At 52.6% G+C, this 19661-nt stretch overlaps 2 protein-coding genes across 2 annotated transcripts; both read right to left on the bottom strand.

Annotated features, from left to right (window-relative positions):
- SYDE1 (synapse defective Rho GTPase homolog 1) lies at window positions 1-6928 on the bottom strand. The gene is made up of 8 exons (XM_027585133.2): window positions 6790-6928; window positions 4863-5204; window positions 4118-4762; window positions 3750-3964; window positions 2992-3118; window positions 2620-2780; window positions 1802-2027; window positions 1-1441 (listed from the first exon to the last, which is right to left on the bottom strand). Exons 1-8 carry the CDS (start codon window positions 6875-6877, stop codon window positions 1038-1040), a joined length of 2208 nt encoding a protein of 735 aa, XP_027440934.1. The 5' UTR covers window positions 6878-6928; the 3' UTR covers window positions 1-1037.
- Window positions 6929-16371: 9443 nt separating this feature from the next.
- LOC113916089 (olfactory receptor 1I1) lies at window positions 16372-19253 on the bottom strand. The gene is given in 4 exon segments (XM_027581951.1): window positions 16372-16588; window positions 16590-16861; window positions 16863-17311; window positions 19091-19253. Coding segments are annotated over 4 exon segments (1101 nt in total).
- Between the last annotated feature and the right edge of the window lie 408 nt (window positions 19254-19661).

Raw genomic sequence — 19661 nt, 5'->3', positions numbered from 1 at the left:
TTGTGCATACTGATTTATTGTCCACAAAGATGGAAGTGAGGGAAAAGGGGGAGACAGGAGGGGACCTACTCTCCCACTGGAACTCTGGGGACCACTGAGGCTCCATTACTGGGGATTTCAGGGTGCCTGGCCACTGCAAATTCTTTCCCCCTCATAGGTCCCTGAAAGAGCCCCATACACCTGTCCCAGACGTGTCCATGCACACTAGTCCTCACACACAGACACACACGCACGGAGGCAATAAATATGTTCCGTACCAAAGTGCCCCCAGCCTGACATTTCAGGTGGGGCCCCTCCGAAAGGGAGGTCTTATAAGTGCTCAGTTTCTTCAGGGATGTGGAGGAAGAACAGGGGAGGGGAAGGGCCAGACTCTGCTATCTCCATTTCCTGGTTTGAGGCAATCACGGGGCTTTCCCTGGAAGACAGGGTAGGGAAACCAGCTATTTTTCTAAAGGCCCTGGGCTGCCCTTAATCCAGCCAGAGCCCAGGATAGGGGCTTTCCCTCACCCTGCCCCAAATAGCACCTCATGATAGTCCTTGGACCCTCGAGGGCAGGGAGAAGCAGAGTGCGGTGCTTAAAGCTAATACTGATTTGGTTGGCAGCAGCAAGAAGACTGATGGGGTGGGGGGGTTGGGGGTGTAGAAGAAGGGGGGTCGGTGTTCACCATCCCGGGGTGATGCTCACAGTAACAGGTGATTCCCTGGCCAAGGGGGGAGGGGCAGGAGAGGCCAGCCCAGCAAGCGGGAGAAGTGCCTTTTGGCAGCAAGGGGAGAAGCCCTTGGTACTCAGAAAAGATGTCCCCAACAGCTGGTCCCGAAAGTCCCCAGTCCCCAGGCTTTGCAACCAATGCCCCACCACTGAGCACTGGAAACGAGGAATGATTCTCAGCAACGGGCTGGCTGGTCACTAGGCAACTCCCCAGCAACCGGGGCCCGGGGCGACCGGTCTGGTCCCCTCCGGTCCCCTCCGTCGCCGGGGCGCCGCCTCAGCAGCCAGGAGCCCGGCCCTTCGTGACCGGGGTCCCGCCCCGCCCGGCTCAGAGGCACACATTGATCTGCTTGGAGAGCTCTCGCTCCAGGTCCAGGATGAGGGCGTCGAAGTCTTTGAGGTTCAGGTGCGGGTTGAAGGGCGCCTCGAAGTCGTCGTCGAAGTCTGCGGCGCCCGCCGGCTCCCCCGCCTCCTCGTCCTCGTCCTCGCTGTAGCTGCCCGTCACGTGGTCGTAGTCCGGCCCGGACAGAAAGTCCCGCCCGCACGGCAGGAAGTCCCGTCCGCACACGCTCCAGTCGCCCGCGTAGCGATTGCTCGGGGGGCTCTCGGGGCCGCCCCGGCCGCGGGGCCGAGCCACCACTTCGGGGCCGGCGAGCGGCAAGTGCAGCGGCGGCTGCCGTTTGGGCCGCAGGTACGGGGCGAGGTCCTGAGGCTCCGGGGGCCTGCGGGGATCTGCGGGGAAGAGCGGTGCTCGTGAATGGCTGCCTAGCTAGCCAGAGCCCTGATTGGCCCGACGGGAGACCCGACCAGCGACCGCATCGGGATTTCACTGGCCGAGCTGGACCTGGTTGCTTAGGCACCCGGCCCTCTGATGGGCAGGTCAAGAGGCAGGGCCTCTGACCGCGTCGAGCATGGATTGGCTCAATCTGAACGGGTTGCTGAGGCTACCAGGTACCGGTTTACGCAAGGGTCCACGCCGGGGGGAGGGGGGGCGTGGCACGCCTGAAGTCCCAGACTCTGATTGGTCGCCCGAGAAAGCATCGCTGCGGCGGCCTAGCCTGGATTGGCGGCGCGGGCCAGGGGCGGGCTCACCTGGCCAGGCCTGCAGCAGGTAGTGCAGCACTTCGATGTGGCGCTTGAAGTCCACTGCGTTGGTGAGGCCCGGCCCAGAGCTGCGGATGCGGGGCCTGGCGGTTGCCTGGCGCGCCGGCAGCAGCACGGGACCGAAGCACACGGCCAGGTTTTGCGGGGTCATGCGGTTGTGGGCGTGGAAGGAGGAGACGAGGCGCAGGTGGTCCAGGAGAAGAGTCAACGTGGCCTGAGAGAAGATGGTTGGGAATCATGAGGCGGGTGAAGCGACCCCCCTGTCAAACCTGAAGGGAGACTAAGGCGGCCCGGAGTGGGGAAACTCGAGATCTCATAGCTGGTTGATGGCTGCGCTAAGGCTTTGATATAAGTATTATAATCGTATTTTGCTGGAGGGGAGACTGAGGACAAAGGCAACTTAGCTTTGGAATGGCAGAGCTTGGATTTGAACCCACTCCTCTCTGTATTAAGCAGGGCTAGCATTAGTCCTATTTTAGGGTTTATACCCCATGAGGGTATTGAGGCACAGGGGGTCAGGACTTCTCCAGGATCCCACAGCCAGGAACCTCCCTTGTGGTAGGTTGACAGACCTGTATTCAGAGCCTGCATTTTTGTGATATCCTGGCTGTGCAACCTTGGGCAACTCACTTAACTGCTCGGGGCCTAAGTTTCCATAGCTATGAAGTGGGGATACCAATAGCACCTACTTTCTAGGGTTGTGACAATGCCACAAGTTCATGCACATCATGGGCTCAGGTGTGGGTGAAACACTCTACTGGTGTCAGCCCAGTCAGTCCTGCCCACTCCCAGCAGGTCCAACTTACCCTCTCCACATCTGGCAGGCAATTGAGGAGCCCACGGGTGCCCTCAGTGCTGGAGGGTGCCCTGCTTGGGGGTCCTTGGGCCATGGCCTCCAGCACCACCTGATAGAGGGCCTGGGTGATGAGCGGGGTGGGCAGTTCCCGAAGATAATCCTTGAGGATGCCTGTGGACACAGGGCCCACTCTGGTCAGGGCACCCCTGGCTTCTGAGGCCGGAGGGGTCAGCTGGGGCTGGGAGGGGGAAGAGGAGGGACAGGCACAGGAGAGTGAAAACGAAGCCAGACAGAAAGGGTGAGGTCCCAGAGGGGCCACAGGGACTCCCTTGAGCTGAAGTTTGAATAGGGAGCAGGCAGGGGACAGAAAGGGCATGCTGACCAGTGATGACATTGATATCAGGATACAGGTCCTCCGAGAGGCAGACGGCCGCACTGTCCCGCTCAAAGGCATCCCGAAGCTCTTTCTTCACGGCCGCCGAGCCACACAGACGGTACAGCCCCACCACCTAGGGGTGGCGACACAGAGAGATCTTCTTGCCTGTGCTACAAACTGATCAGGACCGGGTGGAGTGGGGGCTGGAGGTCTGGAGGTCTGGGTCAGGGTGGCAGTGGGCTGAGGGGTTGGGGGCTGGCTGTGGCTTCACCAGCTGCCTTCCTGCTCCTCTGACACCTGTCATGGGGTCCCCACCTGGCTGCCTGAACGACCTGGCCCTGGAAACCCTCTGCTTGGATCATTCGTCCTGGCACCACCCTCCTTCTCAGCTCACTTGTCACCTCCTCTGGGAAGCCTTTCCTGACTACTCCAACCAGCATCAGATCCTGTTTAAGCTCTCCCAGCTTCTTCACTCTTGTGCCAGCCCCAGTTTTACACTTGTGAGTCACTGGAATCATGTCTTTTCTCCCATCAGACTCTGAGCTCCAGAAGATCTGGGACCATGTATTACTAAACGGTTGGATGACCTATGGGTTCTGGGCTGGGTGCTATGGTCTAGGGGAGCCTCCCGCCCTTGTCTAAGCTGGGATTGGAGCTAGCTGTGTCCCAGGCAGGGCAGGTGTGTGGGGAAGGCCTGGCCTCTGTTTGCTGGGTGTCCTGGGGTATAGGTCTGAGGGCCAGCTGGAATGGGGTAGGGGGCTCACCCGCAGCCCTCGGCGCTCGATCTGCCCAACACACTTCTGGATGATGAGGGGCACCTGGCCCGGGGGCTTTTCCCGCTCCACCAGCAGTGGCAGGGGCAGCCCAAAGACTCGGGGCTCAGCTGTGCCTGGTGCTTCCTGCTGCTCTGACAGGGTCAGCTTGGCGTACAACAGCCCCTGGGGCTCCAGGCGCACTGCCAGTTGCTGGGCCTGGCAGCCTGAAGACACAAGGGGATCTGTGGGGTCTGGCCCCACAGGCTCCTATGCCCTGGCCCCCTGCTCCAAGCCACACCCCCACCCTGGACACTCTGGGGGAAAGGCAGATCTGCATCCTGTGCCCACCGCTCCTCCCTTGCAGCCAGGTATCCTACCTCGGAAGACTGTGGGTAGCAGCACAGTGCCCTGGGCGCAGGGCCGGTGCCGCCGGACACCGGGGTCCCACGCCAGCACCAGGGCCCGCAGCAGCCGGGCAGCCTCGAGTTCCAGGTGGAAGGTGTGGTCCAGCCGCAGGAAGTCCGGACCCCCCCTCAGTGGCCCCGTTCGGGCCCGGGCCACCCCATCCACCTGCAGTAGGCAGCAGAGGTCTCTTGGGGTGGCCCCAGGTGCCGGCCGCAGCCCCCCCAGCCCATACAAGTGTAGGCTGAGGCGGCCCCAGAGTGCGGCGGGGGGTGCTCGGGCTGATGGGCCCACCTCGTAGGGCCGGAAGGCAGTGGGCGATGGGGGCCCTGCCGGGCGCTCCGGTGAGTCACCATCACTGAGGTAACCGGCCCGAGGGCCCCGTGTGGCCCCAGCCCCTGCTGCCCGTCCCGGGGTCCCCACACTGCTATCCAGGTGGTAACGGCTGATGACGGAGCCCTCGGGGGCAGCCCTCTCACGCTCTCGGCCAGCCCGGGTGCCCCGCAGGCTCAGTCGGCGCCGCAGGTCAGGCAGCTTCTTCATCTTCATGGAGAGGCGCCTGGCTGGACCAGGGGACTTCGTGCGGGAGGCTTTGGTTGGGGGGCTGGCAGGGGCTGTGCCTGGGGAACAGCAGATCTCAGGGTTCAGAAGCCTGGGCTTGGGACAGGGGTGAGGCTTGTGGTCATCTTGGGGGGCTGGAGGTATGAGGCTTGTGCTCACCTTGTGAGGCCGGGCCCTCTAGTTCAGCTGAGCCTGGTTGTGGTCCCCCGGGCTCAGGTGCCAGGGGTCTGGAGTCTTCCTCAGGAATAGGGTTGTACCAGATTTCACCAGCGGGCTCCCCGTTGCCAGGTGCCCTGGGACCCAAAGCAGCCTCTTCCGGTGGCTTTGCCCCACCCAGCACCCATCGGCGGCTGCTGGGCTCCAGGCTCTGCAGGTAGGCCCCCCGAGCTGGGCTTCGAGATGCCTCAGGGCTTGGGGGCCCCTCTGCTCCAGCCTGGGACCCTTCGGGAGCCTGGGGCTCTGGCTCTGGAGGACTGGGCTCTGGGCGCTGGGCTGGGCGGCCTGGCAGAGAGCAAGGGGAGTGAGACCCAGCTACCCCTCTGCTGCCCCCAGTGCATCCCCAGGCTGTTGGCTCTTTCCCCAGCAGGGGCCAGGGCTGGGGTGCACACAGTACTGGCACTCACTCCACATGTTTGTTTGGAATGGGCGGGCACAGGCCAGCAATCTCATTGGTTGCCAGCTTAAAGCCCACCCCCTCTTAGGTCCTGGGGTCCCAAACGGTGTCCCTCTGCCCTTCAACCTCAGGTGTCCAGTGGGGTTTCTCCAGACCTGGGCCCTGCATTCTCAGCTCTACCTCCCACCCCTGGCATGGAGCTCTGCCCTGTCCTTTCTTACTGGGTGGCTTTGGGCAAGTTGCTTTCCATCTTTGAGCCTCAGTGCTCTCCTGTGAAATGGGGAGATTCAATGCCCCCCTCCAGGGAGGCATCAGAGAGCTCATGGGGACTACTTCCTAGGCATCCGGGTTATGGTCAAGCACGCAGCCAACAGTGAAGGCTGGCTTGCTCCTTTTGGAAGACAGGAGCAGGCTTGACAACTAGTGCTGGGGTCCCCCTTTCTACAGCACTCCCCCCACCCGCCACCCCTTGCCTGTCTTCTAGACTCTGCTCCCATCCTGGAGTGGGCCCTGTCTCTCAACCCAGTCCAGATCCCCACAGTCAACGCCTTGGGGCCTCCCCTTTGCTCCATTCTCCCTTCTCTGACATCCTGGGCTGTTTCCTGTCTGTGTTTGTGCGTGGGCACCCCTGTCCCTTCTCTCTGCTCTAGGAACCTTGGGAATCTTTGGAAAAGGATGGGGGGGGGGGGGGGAAGGTCAGATGGCGAGTCGTCAGGCCTCCCTCCTTTAACTCCTTCCTTCCCGGAGTTTCCGTCTCACGCAGCTCCCAGCTCCAGTTTGCTGGTGGACTCCCTCCTCTGGTCAACTCTGATTTCCAACGCCCTGGACCCTGTCTCGGGGGTCTCTATTAGTAGCATGTCCAAAGAGCTGTTTAAGTCACTTCATTAGCTCTGGTCAAATGACCCAACTGCTCCGTGCCTCAGTTTCCCCGCCCGTCTAAAAGGGACAGTTTCCTAGGGCTGCTTAAGGTGGGCGCAGCTGCAGTCACTGGTTAATAGGTGGGAGGGGGCTGGGGGGTGGCCACTGTGGCTGATGCACCGCCTCTCTCTCTCCTCTGCAGGAGTTCGCTACCCATCTCCCGTCCCGGGTCTCCAGGGCGCAGGGTGTCCCAGCCTGGCCTGACTGGGCCCGTTTGCCAGCTTCCCAACTCCTCCTCCCCTCCACCCTCCAGGCGCTCGGTCTCGGCCCCATTTCCTGTCAGGGGCGAGGCCCCCTCCCGGGCCTCGCAAGGAGCCCGCAGCGCCGGCATCGCGAGCCAGGCGCACATAACGGTCCGCGCCCCCTCTCCCCCCCCGCCCCCGCCCAGCCCCTTCCTGCCAGGACCCCTGCCCGCTCTCGGTCCCCCACCCGGGGCCGCTTGGGGCTCCGCGGGGCTCCCCCTCGCCCCCCAGCCGTCCCGCCTTGGAGCTCCGGGACCATCTCCCGGACGGGGCGGGGTTCGGCGCCCCCTCCTCGGCCGCCTCCCCGGCTCACCGCGCTCCTTCGCGTCCGACTTTTTCCGGGGAAGTTTCTCCCGGCCCCGCAGGCGGGAGAAGGTTTTCCTGAGCAGCGGCTCGGCCATGCTGGGGCCCGGGCCGGGCCGAGTGCGCGCCCCGGGCTCCGGCCGCGCCGCCCCCCGCCCTCCCCGCCCCACCCGGACCTCCCCGCCCGCCCCCCGCTCCGCGCCAGCAGGAAGCGCATTCCGGGAATGCTTGGCCCAAACTTTTTTTTTTTCCCCTTCCCGCGGCCTGAGCGAGCGATGCTGGGATATGTAGTCGCCCGGGCCTGGTGGGGAGGAGATGGGGGCTCTATGCTGCCTTCCTCGCTCCAACTGTGAATATCTTGGCACAGTCCTGAGCCCTAGTCTTCCCTCTTACCCACCCCCTCCTTTGGTGATCGAACACAGCAAGTTCTCTTCTGGTTTACCTTCAAAACGCATCCCGCACGTATTTCCTCCCCTTTCCCCCACCTACTGCTCCAGCCTGGTGCAAGCCCTGGCCTCACTCCGTTCATTCCATGACACCTCCTCTTCTTTAGTCTCTTGGATGCCACTTGGGTCTCTCCCAATTTTCCCATCCCCTAAATTCCAGTTACTCCAGATGTTTAACAGACCATCTCCAAACTAGTGGTGTAAAAGCCATTTTATGATGCCCACAGATGCTGTAGATAGGGAATTTAGGCAGGACAGAGCTGATTTTGATTGTTTCTGCTCCTTGGTTGGAAAGGCTTTGAGGTTTAGGGGTAACTCAACAAATAGGGGACTGGAATCATCTGCAGGCATGTTCACTCCCAGGGCTTGCAACTGATCACAGCTGAGGGCTGGGACCTCTTCACAGGCTTTGGACTAGGGCCAGCTACATGGGCCTCTCCCTCTGGCCTGGGCTTCCTACCAGCAGGTCAGTAGTCAGGGTGGTCAGGTTTCATTGGATGGCCACCCAGCACGAAAGTCAACAAGACCGAAGCTGCATTACCTTTCCTAACCCAGCCTTGGGTGTCATGTTGTGTCACTTCTGTCACTTGAATCTGTAGATTCAAGAGAAGGGGACATAGACCCCACCCCTTTCAGTGGGCCTTATGTCAAGGTGACCTTGTGAAGAGGATGTGGAATGGGAGATATTGTGGCCGTCTTGGAAAATTTAACCTGCTTCACTCCTACATTCCCTTCTCTTTAAGAGTGGACTTCAAAACTGAAGCCAGATTATGACACACCCCTGCTGTGCAGTCTTTCCATGACTGCTCACCCCACCTAGAATAAAGATTCCCAGTAAGACTTCTAGCTTCATCTCCTTTGTCGTCCCCATTGCTTACCGTGACCTCCTCTCTGGTACTCCTTTACATCAAACTGTACTGTCCCAGGCCCTTTGCACATGTAGTCTCCTCTGTCTGGGAAGCTCTGGTTTTCCTGAATTTGCCTCTTTCTCATCCTTTAGTTTCAAAAGCACCCCCTTGGGAGGCCCTCCTTGAGGGCCACCAGTGTCCACTCATTATTACCTCATCGTGTTTCATTTCTTTGAACACTCTCATGGCTTGAACTTATTAGCTTCAGTGTTTGTTCTAGTTTATCTGTGTCCTTGTCAAAACTGGGACTCCACCCGATGCACATCTGTCTAGTTCATTGCTGAATGTTCAAGTAAGAGATCAGGTGCCAGGTGCCAGAGGCCTGGATAGAAGGGGGTGGCCAAGAGGCTTGCATAGCGGAGATTGTGTGTGTTTGCCTATCACATATCTCAAAGCGGATCTCTGTGTTTATCCTACTTGGAGTTTGTTGAGCTTCTTGGATGTGCAGATTCATATCTTTCATCCACTCTGGGAGTTTTTTTTTTTTTTTTTTTTTGGCCATTATTTCTTCAACTATTTTTTCTATCCCTTTCTCTTCTCTCCTTTTGGGACTCCCATTATGCATATGTTAGTATGCTTGTCAGTGTCCCATGGGTCTCTCAGGTTCTGTTCATTTTTCTTGGACATGTGTTCGGGAGGAGTCAGGCTAGAGAGTGGTGGGATGCACCCCAGGAGTCTTTGAGGTAGCTGCTGACAGTGGGGAAGAGGTCAGGGTCAAGACAACACCTGTTCACAAGTCCCAGGCAAGGGGGACAAAAGGAGGGCCCATCAGGGTATCCCAGCACCTCAGAGAAGCTGGAGGCTGATATGGGGATGAGAGCAGCCCTTGGCCCCACCCATATCACATCAAATGATTAAAAACCACTCACACAGCATCTATCTATCTATCTATCTATCTATCTATCTATCTATCTATCTATATTTACTTATTTATTTATTCTTGGTAACAGAATATTCTTTTAACAGTGTTTCCCTACTTTTCCTGTTACATTCATTTGGCTAATTTATTTAGCTCATTTAATTCACTGTTGGCTATGATTCTTTCTCAGCAACCAGAAGTTCTTGGTAAGTGTTAATAAAATGGTTATGAATACTGAGTTTCACATTTTGTGAAGTCTGGATTTTGGTAGTTGAAGTCTTTCCCCCAAATGTTCTCACTGGCTGCAGACAGGATGCACAGTACTTATGGTGCCTGATGGATAAATCTAGCCCCCAGCAAAATGTTGAAAGAAGAAATGCAGGTGGAGGGGGCTGGTGAGGTTTGAGCAGAGCTCTGCACCTCTGTGGCAGACAGTGGGGGTTGGTGGATATGAACTCCAGCTCCTTCACCCCTCATGTGGGATGACTGAAGGTGTATCTTCCACATCGACCCCCCCAGGTCCCCATGGGACCAAGCTCCAGCTGCCACTGGAAACTTGAATATCAGTACACTCTTTACTGACTTCCTTCCCTTCTCTTTCTCATTTCTCCACCCCCTTCCAGCATTTCCTGGATCACTTCCCAAACAAACTCCCTGCACTTGAATCCTTGTCTCAGGGTCAGCTTCTAGAGGACCCCAAATGCAGACATTCTTTCTAGGCCTCAGTTTCTTTGTCCATCCAAAAGGAAGGATAACCACGCCTGTTACCAAGGCTGTGGGGGTGGGGATAATGGAGGCGGGGCACGTGTCTGTGGGCTGAGCCTCCTGTCTGCCATCTCCCTGGGATCCTTAGTTCTTGGGAATGGAAGTTGGAGAAGATCATGGGGAGCAGGCTCCCAGCTCTCCCTACCCACTTTTGTCATTCCCAGGTGACCCTGTGCCTGTGTCAGGCACCTTCCAGGGTGAAGAGGCCCTTGCCTGACTGAAAGTCCATCCTTACAGGAGCCAAGGAAGAGGTGGTTGCCCAGAGATGTCCACCAGGGCAGCATTGAGCAGCTAGAGGGAGAGAGGGTGGCCAAGTCACCACGTCACCATGCAGCAGCTTCCTCAGGTGGGATATGGCGTCACCTGGCAGGCAGTTAGTGGGGCAGCATATCTTGACCAGAGCTTCCCAGTGGCCCTTGGCAAAGCCCAGCAGGCCAGCTGTGGAGCTGAAGCTGAGGTGCAGCAGAGCCTCCAGCCCCCCTTACAGTGCCCTCCTTCCATCAGCTGTAGGTCTGCTGGGCTCTCCTGCTGGACAGGCCCCTGTACATACCCCAGGACTTCAGCAAGCCATGCCAAGAGTTGCCGTGGTGTCCAGATTGCAGGACCTCTGGTTGTGCCAGAGAAAAGGGAGGCAGCCTGGAGAGGGGTGACCAACTGGTCAGCTGGGGCAAGTGGCCAGGGGTGGGAAGGGCCAGGCGGAGACCCCATGTCATTCCTTAGCTCCTCCCTCCTCTCTCCCAGGGCTCTGGGCTCAACTGCCCTTCCACAAAAACATCTGGCCCTTGACTGGCTCCTGGGAGCTAGCCCCTAAGCCCTTGGAGTATCCTACTTGATAAGAATCTCTTTGTACATCTGGAGGCCATGCTAACAATGTGACTTATAGTGGGGGCCTTGGGCCACATTGTGTCAGTTTAACCTGAAGGGGCCAGAGACTGAGAAACCAAGGTCAGCCACATGGACAGTCAGCCGTGTCTCTGTGGCTGTTATGGGCTGAATTGTGTCTACACCAAATTGATAACCGCCCCATCCTCCCCAGTTCCTCAGGATGTGACCATATTTGGAGATAGGGCCTTTAAAGTGTGATTAAATCAAGTGAAGTCTTTACAGTGGGCCCTAATCCAGTATGACTCGTGTCCTCATGAGAAGAGGACATTTGGACACAGGATGTGTGCACAGAGAGGAGATCATATGAGGACACAGAAGATGGCCATCTACCAGCCACGGAGAACCAGGCCCCGGAAAGAACCAAGCCTGCCGATGCCTTGATCTCGGACTTGTGACTTCCAGAACTGAGAAAATAAATTTCTCTGGTTGAAGCCACCGCATCTGTGGTGTTTTATTATGGCAGAAGTAGGAAACTAACACCGATGAACTCTCGGGACAAGAAGACTCAGGAACTTCCCTGGTTGGCAGTATACAATGTGTGTGGTCAAACATCATCGCTGGGAGAATTAAATGCTGTCCACATGAATCCACAGGGAGGGGACATCTGGTCCCCTGGTGGCTGGTCCCTTCTGGACCCTGCCCCAAGTGCCTTTTACCTTTGCTGATTTTAATCTCTATCCTTTCCCTGTAATAAACTGCATATAACAATTTTGCTGAGTTCTGTTGACTCCTTCTAGTGAATCATTGAACCTGAGGGTGGTCTTGGGGACCTCCCACTACACAAGTTCACAGAGATAGGAGTGACTCCCCAAATCCCTAGCAAATGTTCATTTGGGAGTATGAGCTTCCCCTCCAGGACCTGGAGGCTGAAGCCTTGCTGCATCCTTTCTCATCCTTTGCTGAAAGTGGCTTTCTTTTCCACCAGCTGATCCACCTATTGCCCCCCAGAGCCCCATATGGGGCTGCAGCATGACCTTGGGTAAGTCACTCACCTGGGAGGCCATCCAGCATGGTGGAGGGAGGGGTCAGGTTTTCGGGTCACACTACACTGGATTGGAATACTCCCTCGGCCCTGATCTAGCATATGGCCTTGGGACAGTCACTTTCCTTCTCTGAGTCTCAGTGTTTGAGTCTCCAAAATTGCTTTGAATCACCCAACAAAATCCCATGTATAGGGAAAGAAGTGTTATTGTGCTCTAATACTGGACAGGGTCACTCTGTTCCTTCAGACCCCGATAAATGGGCTCAAGCCCCTTCTGACACCCTTGCTGAAATTTTGGAGAATTACTAGATGATTATTTTCTCATGGTCTCCTGTTACTGCTGAATTAAATAGCTTCACTGTGAGCTTGCTCTTCCTGGTTTCTAGGATGAGGTGCACTGGCCTCTCTCCTTGATTTCACCAAGGTTTCTGGGTGTGTGACAGGTTTTACTGAGGCTGGGGGAGTGGAAGGTGAGTTTACACTGCATATCACAGCAACTTAATCTTGACTGTTAGATGTCTCTGTTCCAACCCAGGCTACCTCCGAGAGTCTTGCCTTTGTACTGCATTCATTCATTTGTTCATCCATTCATTTGTTCATTCATTCATTCATTTGCTCAGTCAACAAATATATTTTGAGTGGCTGCTGTATGGATTTGGGCAAGATAAGCAAGAAAACATGGTCTCTCGGCTCTCAGCTCACAGTTAAGTGGGTGAAATAGACATTCATCAGAGAATCATACAAATGAATATAAAGTCACTAATGTGATGAGGAGAATGAGGACTAGTGAATGTCTTTGGGCAACTGATATAGCGGGGGTAGGGCGCGGGTGAGAGGCTTCTCTGAGGAAGTGGGGCTTGCCTTGAATCTCAAAGCTGAGGAGGCATTAGCTATGCAAAGTTCCTGTGGCACCATCTATCCCTTCATTTTCTGGTCCTGGGATTCAGCCCATTCCACTTCTCACTCTTTGGTCCCTGTTGGTCTCTCTGCTTCTTGTCACTCCCATCCATGTGTACCAGGATTTGCAAACCAGAGCCTGTGGGCCAAATCTGGCTCTTGAACTATGAACTATTTTTAAAAATTTAAAATGATTGGAGGGCGCCTGGGTGGCTCAGTTGGTTAAGCGACTGCCTTCGGCTCAGGTCATGATCCTGGAGTCCCGGGATCGAGTCCCGCATCGAGCTCCCCGCTCTCAGCAGAGAGTCTGCTTCTCCCTCTGACCCTTTCCCCTCTCATGTGCTCTCTCTCTCTCATTCTCTCTGTCTCAAATAAATAAATAAAATCTTTAAAAAAATGGTTGGAAACAAATCAAAAGAAAACATTTCATGAGCTACTTTTGATAATTTTGTTTGATAATTAAAACTTTAAACCTAGTGTCTATGAAGGGAGCCTTAGTGGTAACCGTAGGATTAATGTGTCCAGTTATATGTAATGTTAGAAAGCTCACACTGGATGGCAGATTTGAGACAGGATTTTCTGTCTCACAAATTAATGAGGTTTTTTCCTGAGATCCTGGAGCCCAGCCGGTTGATACTGAAGGTGAAAACTTCCTCCTGATTTCCTTTTTATGGGTGACAGTTGAAATATTTTGGTAGTTGAGATATTTGGGAACCCATGTTGCCAGGTAGTCAAATTAGAACCTAAGGCAAGTATGTGGGAGGGTTTCTGGGGTGAAGGGAGAAAAGGAGTGAACATACGCCAGTCACTAAAACCCGAACAGGCAGTTCCACTTCTACAATATATTTTATACATACTCTATTTTACCACTACAATCTGGGGCGAGAGAAGCACATGGAAGGTAGATATACATTGAGAATCTTTCTGAATCATTTTGATGATGTCAACACTTCTTTTTTTTTTTTTTGCAAGAGTAAAAAAAAAGGACTTTATTTCATGACATGTAAAACGATATGAAATTCAAGTTTCAATTGCTACTCTTTGATGTATTGTTTATGGTGGCTTTCATGATGGAACAACAGAGATGAGTCATTATGACAGGCTGTCTGATCTGTAAAGCTGATAATTACTATCTGGCCATTTATAGAAGGTTTTCTGACCCCCAATCCATGGGATGACTCATGAGTGGATTAATTCTGGGCCCCTCCCTACATCCCTGCTTAATGTCATGGTCCCCTCTGCCCTGTGGACCAATCCCCGTGGTGACCCCTGCTGTCCCCCATAACCTCCCACACACCCCACTCCCCTTGCTGTAGGCTGGGGACACACCTCTCCGTGATTTCTCTGAACAACCCAGGCTCCGTCCCACCACGGGAACTTTGCACATGCTCTGCCTCCCCGGGGACGATTACCCCTGCGGTAGGGGAACTGGGCCGGTTTACAGCCCGGATAAATGTTTCTGAAATAGAGAAGCTTTGAATCCATTTTGTGAACAGCACTATCGCCACCTGGTGGCCATGTCATCAAGCTGTAGCTGTAATTCTTTCAAAGCGTTTGGGGTGGTTTTGGGACCTTCCTCTCCAGGACCATGCCTATGGTAGGGAAAAACGGAAAATGTCTATGGAAAAATGCCCCAAGTCCGGTTCTCCTTTATCTCTGAACTGAAGGCCTATTTGGGTCCCATATCTCTACAGTCCTTCTTTCCACCCCCCACATATCCCTGTGATCCCCAAACTTTAAGGCTCATATAAGCCCTGTGGGTTGCTGTTAAAACTATGATTCAGGGGTTTGGGATGGTGTCTGAGTCTTCATTTCTAGCAAAATCCCCATGATGCTGATGTTCTGGCTCACGGATCTACTTGAGTATCAGTATCTTCTTCTATAGAAAAGGGTCAGCAAACTCCTTCTGTGGATGGCCAGACAGTAAATATTTTAGGCTTTGTGCACCATAGAGTCTCTGTCAAGATTATTCAACTCTGCTCTGTAATTTGAAAGCAGTTGTAGATGATACATAAATTAATGGGTGTGGGTGTGTTCCCATAAAACTTTGTGAGCCCTAAAATTAGAATTTTATATAATTTTAATCTGTCATAGAATAGTCTTTTATTTTTTCCCCCAACTATTTAAAAATATAAAAACCATTCTTAGCTTGCAGGCCATACAAAAACAGGCCGTGGGTTGGATTTGGCCGGAGGGTGATAATTTGCACATCCTTGCTCTAGGCTCCAATATCTAGACAATATCATGTGATGTTAAGATCTGGGACTTTGGGATGCGTCCTCTGTTTGAACTTTGGCAGTTTCATTTTGCAAGCCTCAGCTTCCTTATCTGTAAAATAGGAACTTATATCACCTATTTAGGGTTGTTTACTATATAATGAGATAATGCATACAAAGGGCTTAGCACGTGCCCAGCATGCAATAAATGTCATTATTGTCATCCCACTGAGACCCAGAAAATGAATCCATACAACTTAAATCCTTCATCTTTTCCTCCAGTTGTAACCCAGACTATTAACCAGACATGTAGTGAGTCATGGACTTGAGGACATGTGGTCTTTGCATGATGCCAGCCCTTCCTAAACTCACTGTACTCATTTGCTAGGACTGCCATAACAAAGCACCACAAACTGGAGAAGAAACGTATTGTCTCACTGTTCTGGGGGCCAGAAGTCTGAGATCAGGTATCATCAGCGTTGGTTCCTTCTGGGGACTGTGAGGGAGGATCTGTTCCATGCTTCTGTCCTGGCTTCTGGTGGTTTGCTGGCAATCTCTGGCGCTCCTTGGCTTGTAGAACCTGTGTCTGTGTCCAAATTCTCCCTTTAGATAAGACTGGCAGTCGTATTGGATCAGGACCCATCCTAATGACCTCATTTTAACTTGATTATCTCTGTAAAGACCCTATTTTCAGGTAAGGTCACATTCTGAGGTCCTAGCGGGTTAGACTTCGACACATCTTTTTTGGAGACACAATTCACCTCCCAACACTAACTGTCCGTGCATTCCAGTCCATCCTATCTGCTTGTTTCCAATTGTGCCTGTAGAATCAGATTGGGTTCGAAGTCAGGTGATGGACATCACAAGAAACACATGGACTCTGCAGCTAGTCCAAGGGCCTGTGTCCTTAGACAGAGGTCTATGTACTCCCTGCTTCAGGGCCACCTGGAGAGCTTTTTAAAAAGGCAGATTCCAGGGCTCAGTGCCAACCTGTTGAATCACAATACCTGGGAGCCAAATGTCATTGCCTCTTATGATCCAATACATGGCGGGTGGGGTGGGGAAGGTGCACACAGGAGGCCTGATGATGACAAAGATCCCCATAGTCATGGGCACAAGAGGTGGTTACAAGGTCCCCGTGAAGCCAAGGCTGGTGGCTGCTGAAGCGAATAATAAGTGAGCTAATCTCAACAGATGCTTTCACTGTCCTTCTTCAGGTCCCTTAGGAAGCATGGTGATGTAACTGGCTAATATGTGTTGTCTTTATCAATATTAAAATGGTGTAGCAAAAAAAAAATGGTGTAGCCAATCTTTTGTTCAACTATATTACCCACGTAGCAATCCCATAAGCTCAATACCCCAGAGAAGACCAATTTAAGACTTCTTTGAAGCCTTCTGATCTTCATGGGGAAGAGAAATCATGGGGAACATGCACACCTCTCCCTTTGGGTTCCCACAGTTTTTCATTCGTCTTTGTGACTCACTTACCATGGTGTGCCATAATGATTTATTTACATATCTCTATCCCCCACTCAATTCTGAACACCTTGAGGAAAGGGATGGGACATATCTCTGTGTTCCCACCACCCAACAGTGGTTCTGGAACATGCTAAGTACCCAACAACTGTTCTACTCTAGGACTGAGAGGAGACTGCTTTGCCGATGAGCTTCTTCAGGGCTGCCTTCATGTCCTTGTTCCTTAGGCTGTATATAAAGGGGTTCAGCATGAGGATGACCACTCCACACATCAGGGCAGCTGCCTTGTCCTTCTGGGAGGAGGCAGGAGATGTGGGTTGCAAGTATATAGCAAAGATGGTGCCATAGAACAGTGATACCACAGTGAGGTGCGAGCCACTTGCCCTGAGCAGAAGGGATCTTGAAGACTGCCCAGAAAATGCAGGTGTAAGAGAGGAGGATGCACAAGAGGGGGCTGATGCCCATGATGATGCCAAAAGCAAAAATCACCAGTTCGTTGGTGTGTGTGTCAGAGCAGGAGAGCTTCAACAGGGGCATGAGATCACAGAAGAAGAGGGGGGTTCGGTCAATTTTAGCACAGAAGGTCAATTGAGCCATGAGGCAGGTGTGCACGAGTGACTGGAGATTGGTGATCAGCCATGCCCCCCCCAACCAGCAACCCCCAGACACAAGGGCTCATGATGACTGAGTAGCGTAGAGGGTAGACAATGGCCACAAACTGATCAATGGCCATCACAGCCAGGAGGGAGCTGTCCATGGTCCCAAACAGGTGGAAGGTGTATATCTGAGCAAGGCAGCCCACAAAGGAGATGGCCTGGGTCTGGGTCCAAAGGTTCACCAGCATCTTGGGGACAGTGGTGGAAGAGAAGGTATTGACGAAGGACAGTTTGGAGAGGAAGAGGTACATGGGCGTGTGGAGGCGGGAGTCTGTGATGATGGCCAGGACGATGAGCAGGTTCCCAAAGATGGTGACCAGGTACACAGAGAGGAACAGCCCAAAGAGGAGAGTCTGAAGTTCTGGCTTTTCTGTGAGTCCCAGAAGGAGGAATTCTGAGACTCTTGTTTGTTTTTTTTGGTTCCATGGACAACCTGTGTCTACTGCAAAGGAAAAAAGGGGAGAGGAAAGCAACACAAAGCTGGGAGTCAGAGATGGAGTTCCAGACCTGCCCCCCCCACCGAGATTGCAGAGTTCTGTGAAAATCTGTGGGTTTCTGTTTCTCCCCAACAAACCCATCCGTGCCTGAGATAGTTTGCATCTCAAAAACCTAACTCAGTTGTTTAGAGACAACTTTGTGTTTTCAGTGGAGCAATGCTTCGCAGAAAACAAAATTAAGCTGAATCAAGCCTAAACTGAAACCCAGCACAGGGAAAGGGAACCTGATCAGCCTCTTTTCTTCCTTGTCTTTCTTTCCCTTCATCTTTCTCTCTTTTCTCCCCTCCGTCCATTTCATCCTTCCTTCACACGATACAATTTTCGCATGCATTTCAGGTTAATGACCAAGGATACAAAGACAGATCACACTTTTCCTCTGCTTCCAATGACGGCCAAATTTATTTGGGAGCACTTTATGATCTTCTGCCACATCATCACTACACTAAACCCCCTCTCATTCTTTGTGAGACAGCACCCAATACGTGCTCAGGAGGACATAGAGACAATGGATGAATCCAGAAAGCTGGTTAAATGGAGATTTTAAAGAAAACTTTCATGGTAAAAAAGAGTATCTGGAGATTTAAAGCTAATGGTATTTTGGAAGTATATTTTGCCATTAGTAGTAGCTTTGCAGGACAACATTTTTTATATTTTCTTATGTTCTAGAGAGGCTATTACTAGAAATTGAAAGAGTTTTTTGCCCTCAGGAAAATATACATTGTTATGGCATGTCAAACAGCTGTTTAAGAAGTTTATTCAAAATAAAACTCCCAGACAGAGCCTGGATGGTTTCATAAAAATGACAAAAATACACCCAAATGCCTGTTTGATGGAAAGCAAAGTGTGCCATGTGCTTATTCCTGTAAGAAATATGATGACAAAAAAGTGAGTTTATAAAAGAACACTCTGCTATGAATGGATATGAAAATAGTGACCAATGTGAGACCAACATTTAAAGAAATGTCCACATGTAGGCATGTTGTGATAATATTCTCATTCACCCATTTAACACTGCTAATGGGTATGACCCTGGTTTTATTTCCCCACATACTTAGAAGGGAATTGGGGGTTCATCCTTGGCCATTTTAATCCGCAGAATCAGAGGTGACTTTTGAACTCCTCTCTGCTTTGGCTTCAGCAGTTTGGGACTTAGGAGCAGCTTCATGTCAAAAGCCCAAAGAAAGCATATGTTTATCCCATTCACATGAGACTGCCAAAGCCTGGTTGCATTTGCCTTTCCAGGTCTCCATCCTATGGTGTGCACAGTGATTCTTCCTTTCACTTGTGAACATTTATAGAGAGTGTGTTAGGTGCCACATATTTCTCTTACGATACAGGGATGATATAGAAAAAGCCCAGCATGGCATGACTCACCACGTTTTTGTAAAACCTCAATATTGACTCCTTTCAGCAAAGAGAGGATCTTCTTTAACTCATTGCTTACCTGGTTAGGTCCCCATGTCTTAAAGGCAATTGAGGACAAGAACACAACAGAGGTGTTTAGTGACCATATCTTAGAGTGTTGAGGCTTCTTTTTCTTCTTCTTCTGTTTTTAAAGATTTATTTATTTATTTCAGAGAGAGAGTGAGCTGGAGGGTGGAGCAGAGGGAGAGGGAGAGAGAAACTCAAGCAGATTCTGTGTTGAGCACAGAGCCTGACACGGGTCTTGATCTCAAGACCCATGAGATCATGACCTGAGCCAAAACCAAGAGCCAGGCACTTACCTGACTGCACCAACGCAGAGTGTTGAGCCTTCTTAGGAGTCACAGGTTCTTTATGTGCAGGTCTCTCAACATCCAGGAGAGGGAGATGGTGTTGGCCACACCTGACCACGAGGAGCCAGGCTGAGAGCGATGCTAGGGGGCCCTCAGCTTGCACCTGCATCATGTCCCATCTGGACAGATTTATTTTTATTCTTTCACATGCCATTGCTTCTCTGAGTGTGCTTCATGAGAAGAGGCATTTCAAAGCTAAACTCTGCTGTCAATACTTGCTAGGAAAACCATTCAATCACAAGCATCTAAAATTATCATCACTCTGCCTTCCAAGGAACGCTGGTCTCCAGAAAGACTTAAGGTTAGCTGAAGGGGGATCAGGATGTATATGGGAGAACACAATAGGTAGATAGGTGTGTATAGGAGAGGTTATAGGTGACCCTGAGGTGTTGTGAGAACAAGGGGAGGGATGCAAATATCTGCCATGAAGAGCAGGACCCCTGGAGGTGGAAGAGGTGTTGAAAGGGGGCTTTCAGGAAGGGAAACAGCATAATATCCTCTTTGGTAACCTCAAGAGATC

Source organism: Zalophus californianus, chromosome 1, assembly GCF_009762305.2.
Source record: "Zalophus californianus isolate mZalCal1 chromosome 1, mZalCal1.pri.v2, whole genome shotgun sequence".
Taxonomy (NCBI): domain Eukaryota; kingdom Metazoa; phylum Chordata; class Mammalia; order Carnivora; family Otariidae; genus Zalophus; species Zalophus californianus.
This window is presented reverse-complemented; position numbering and strand designations above follow the sequence as displayed.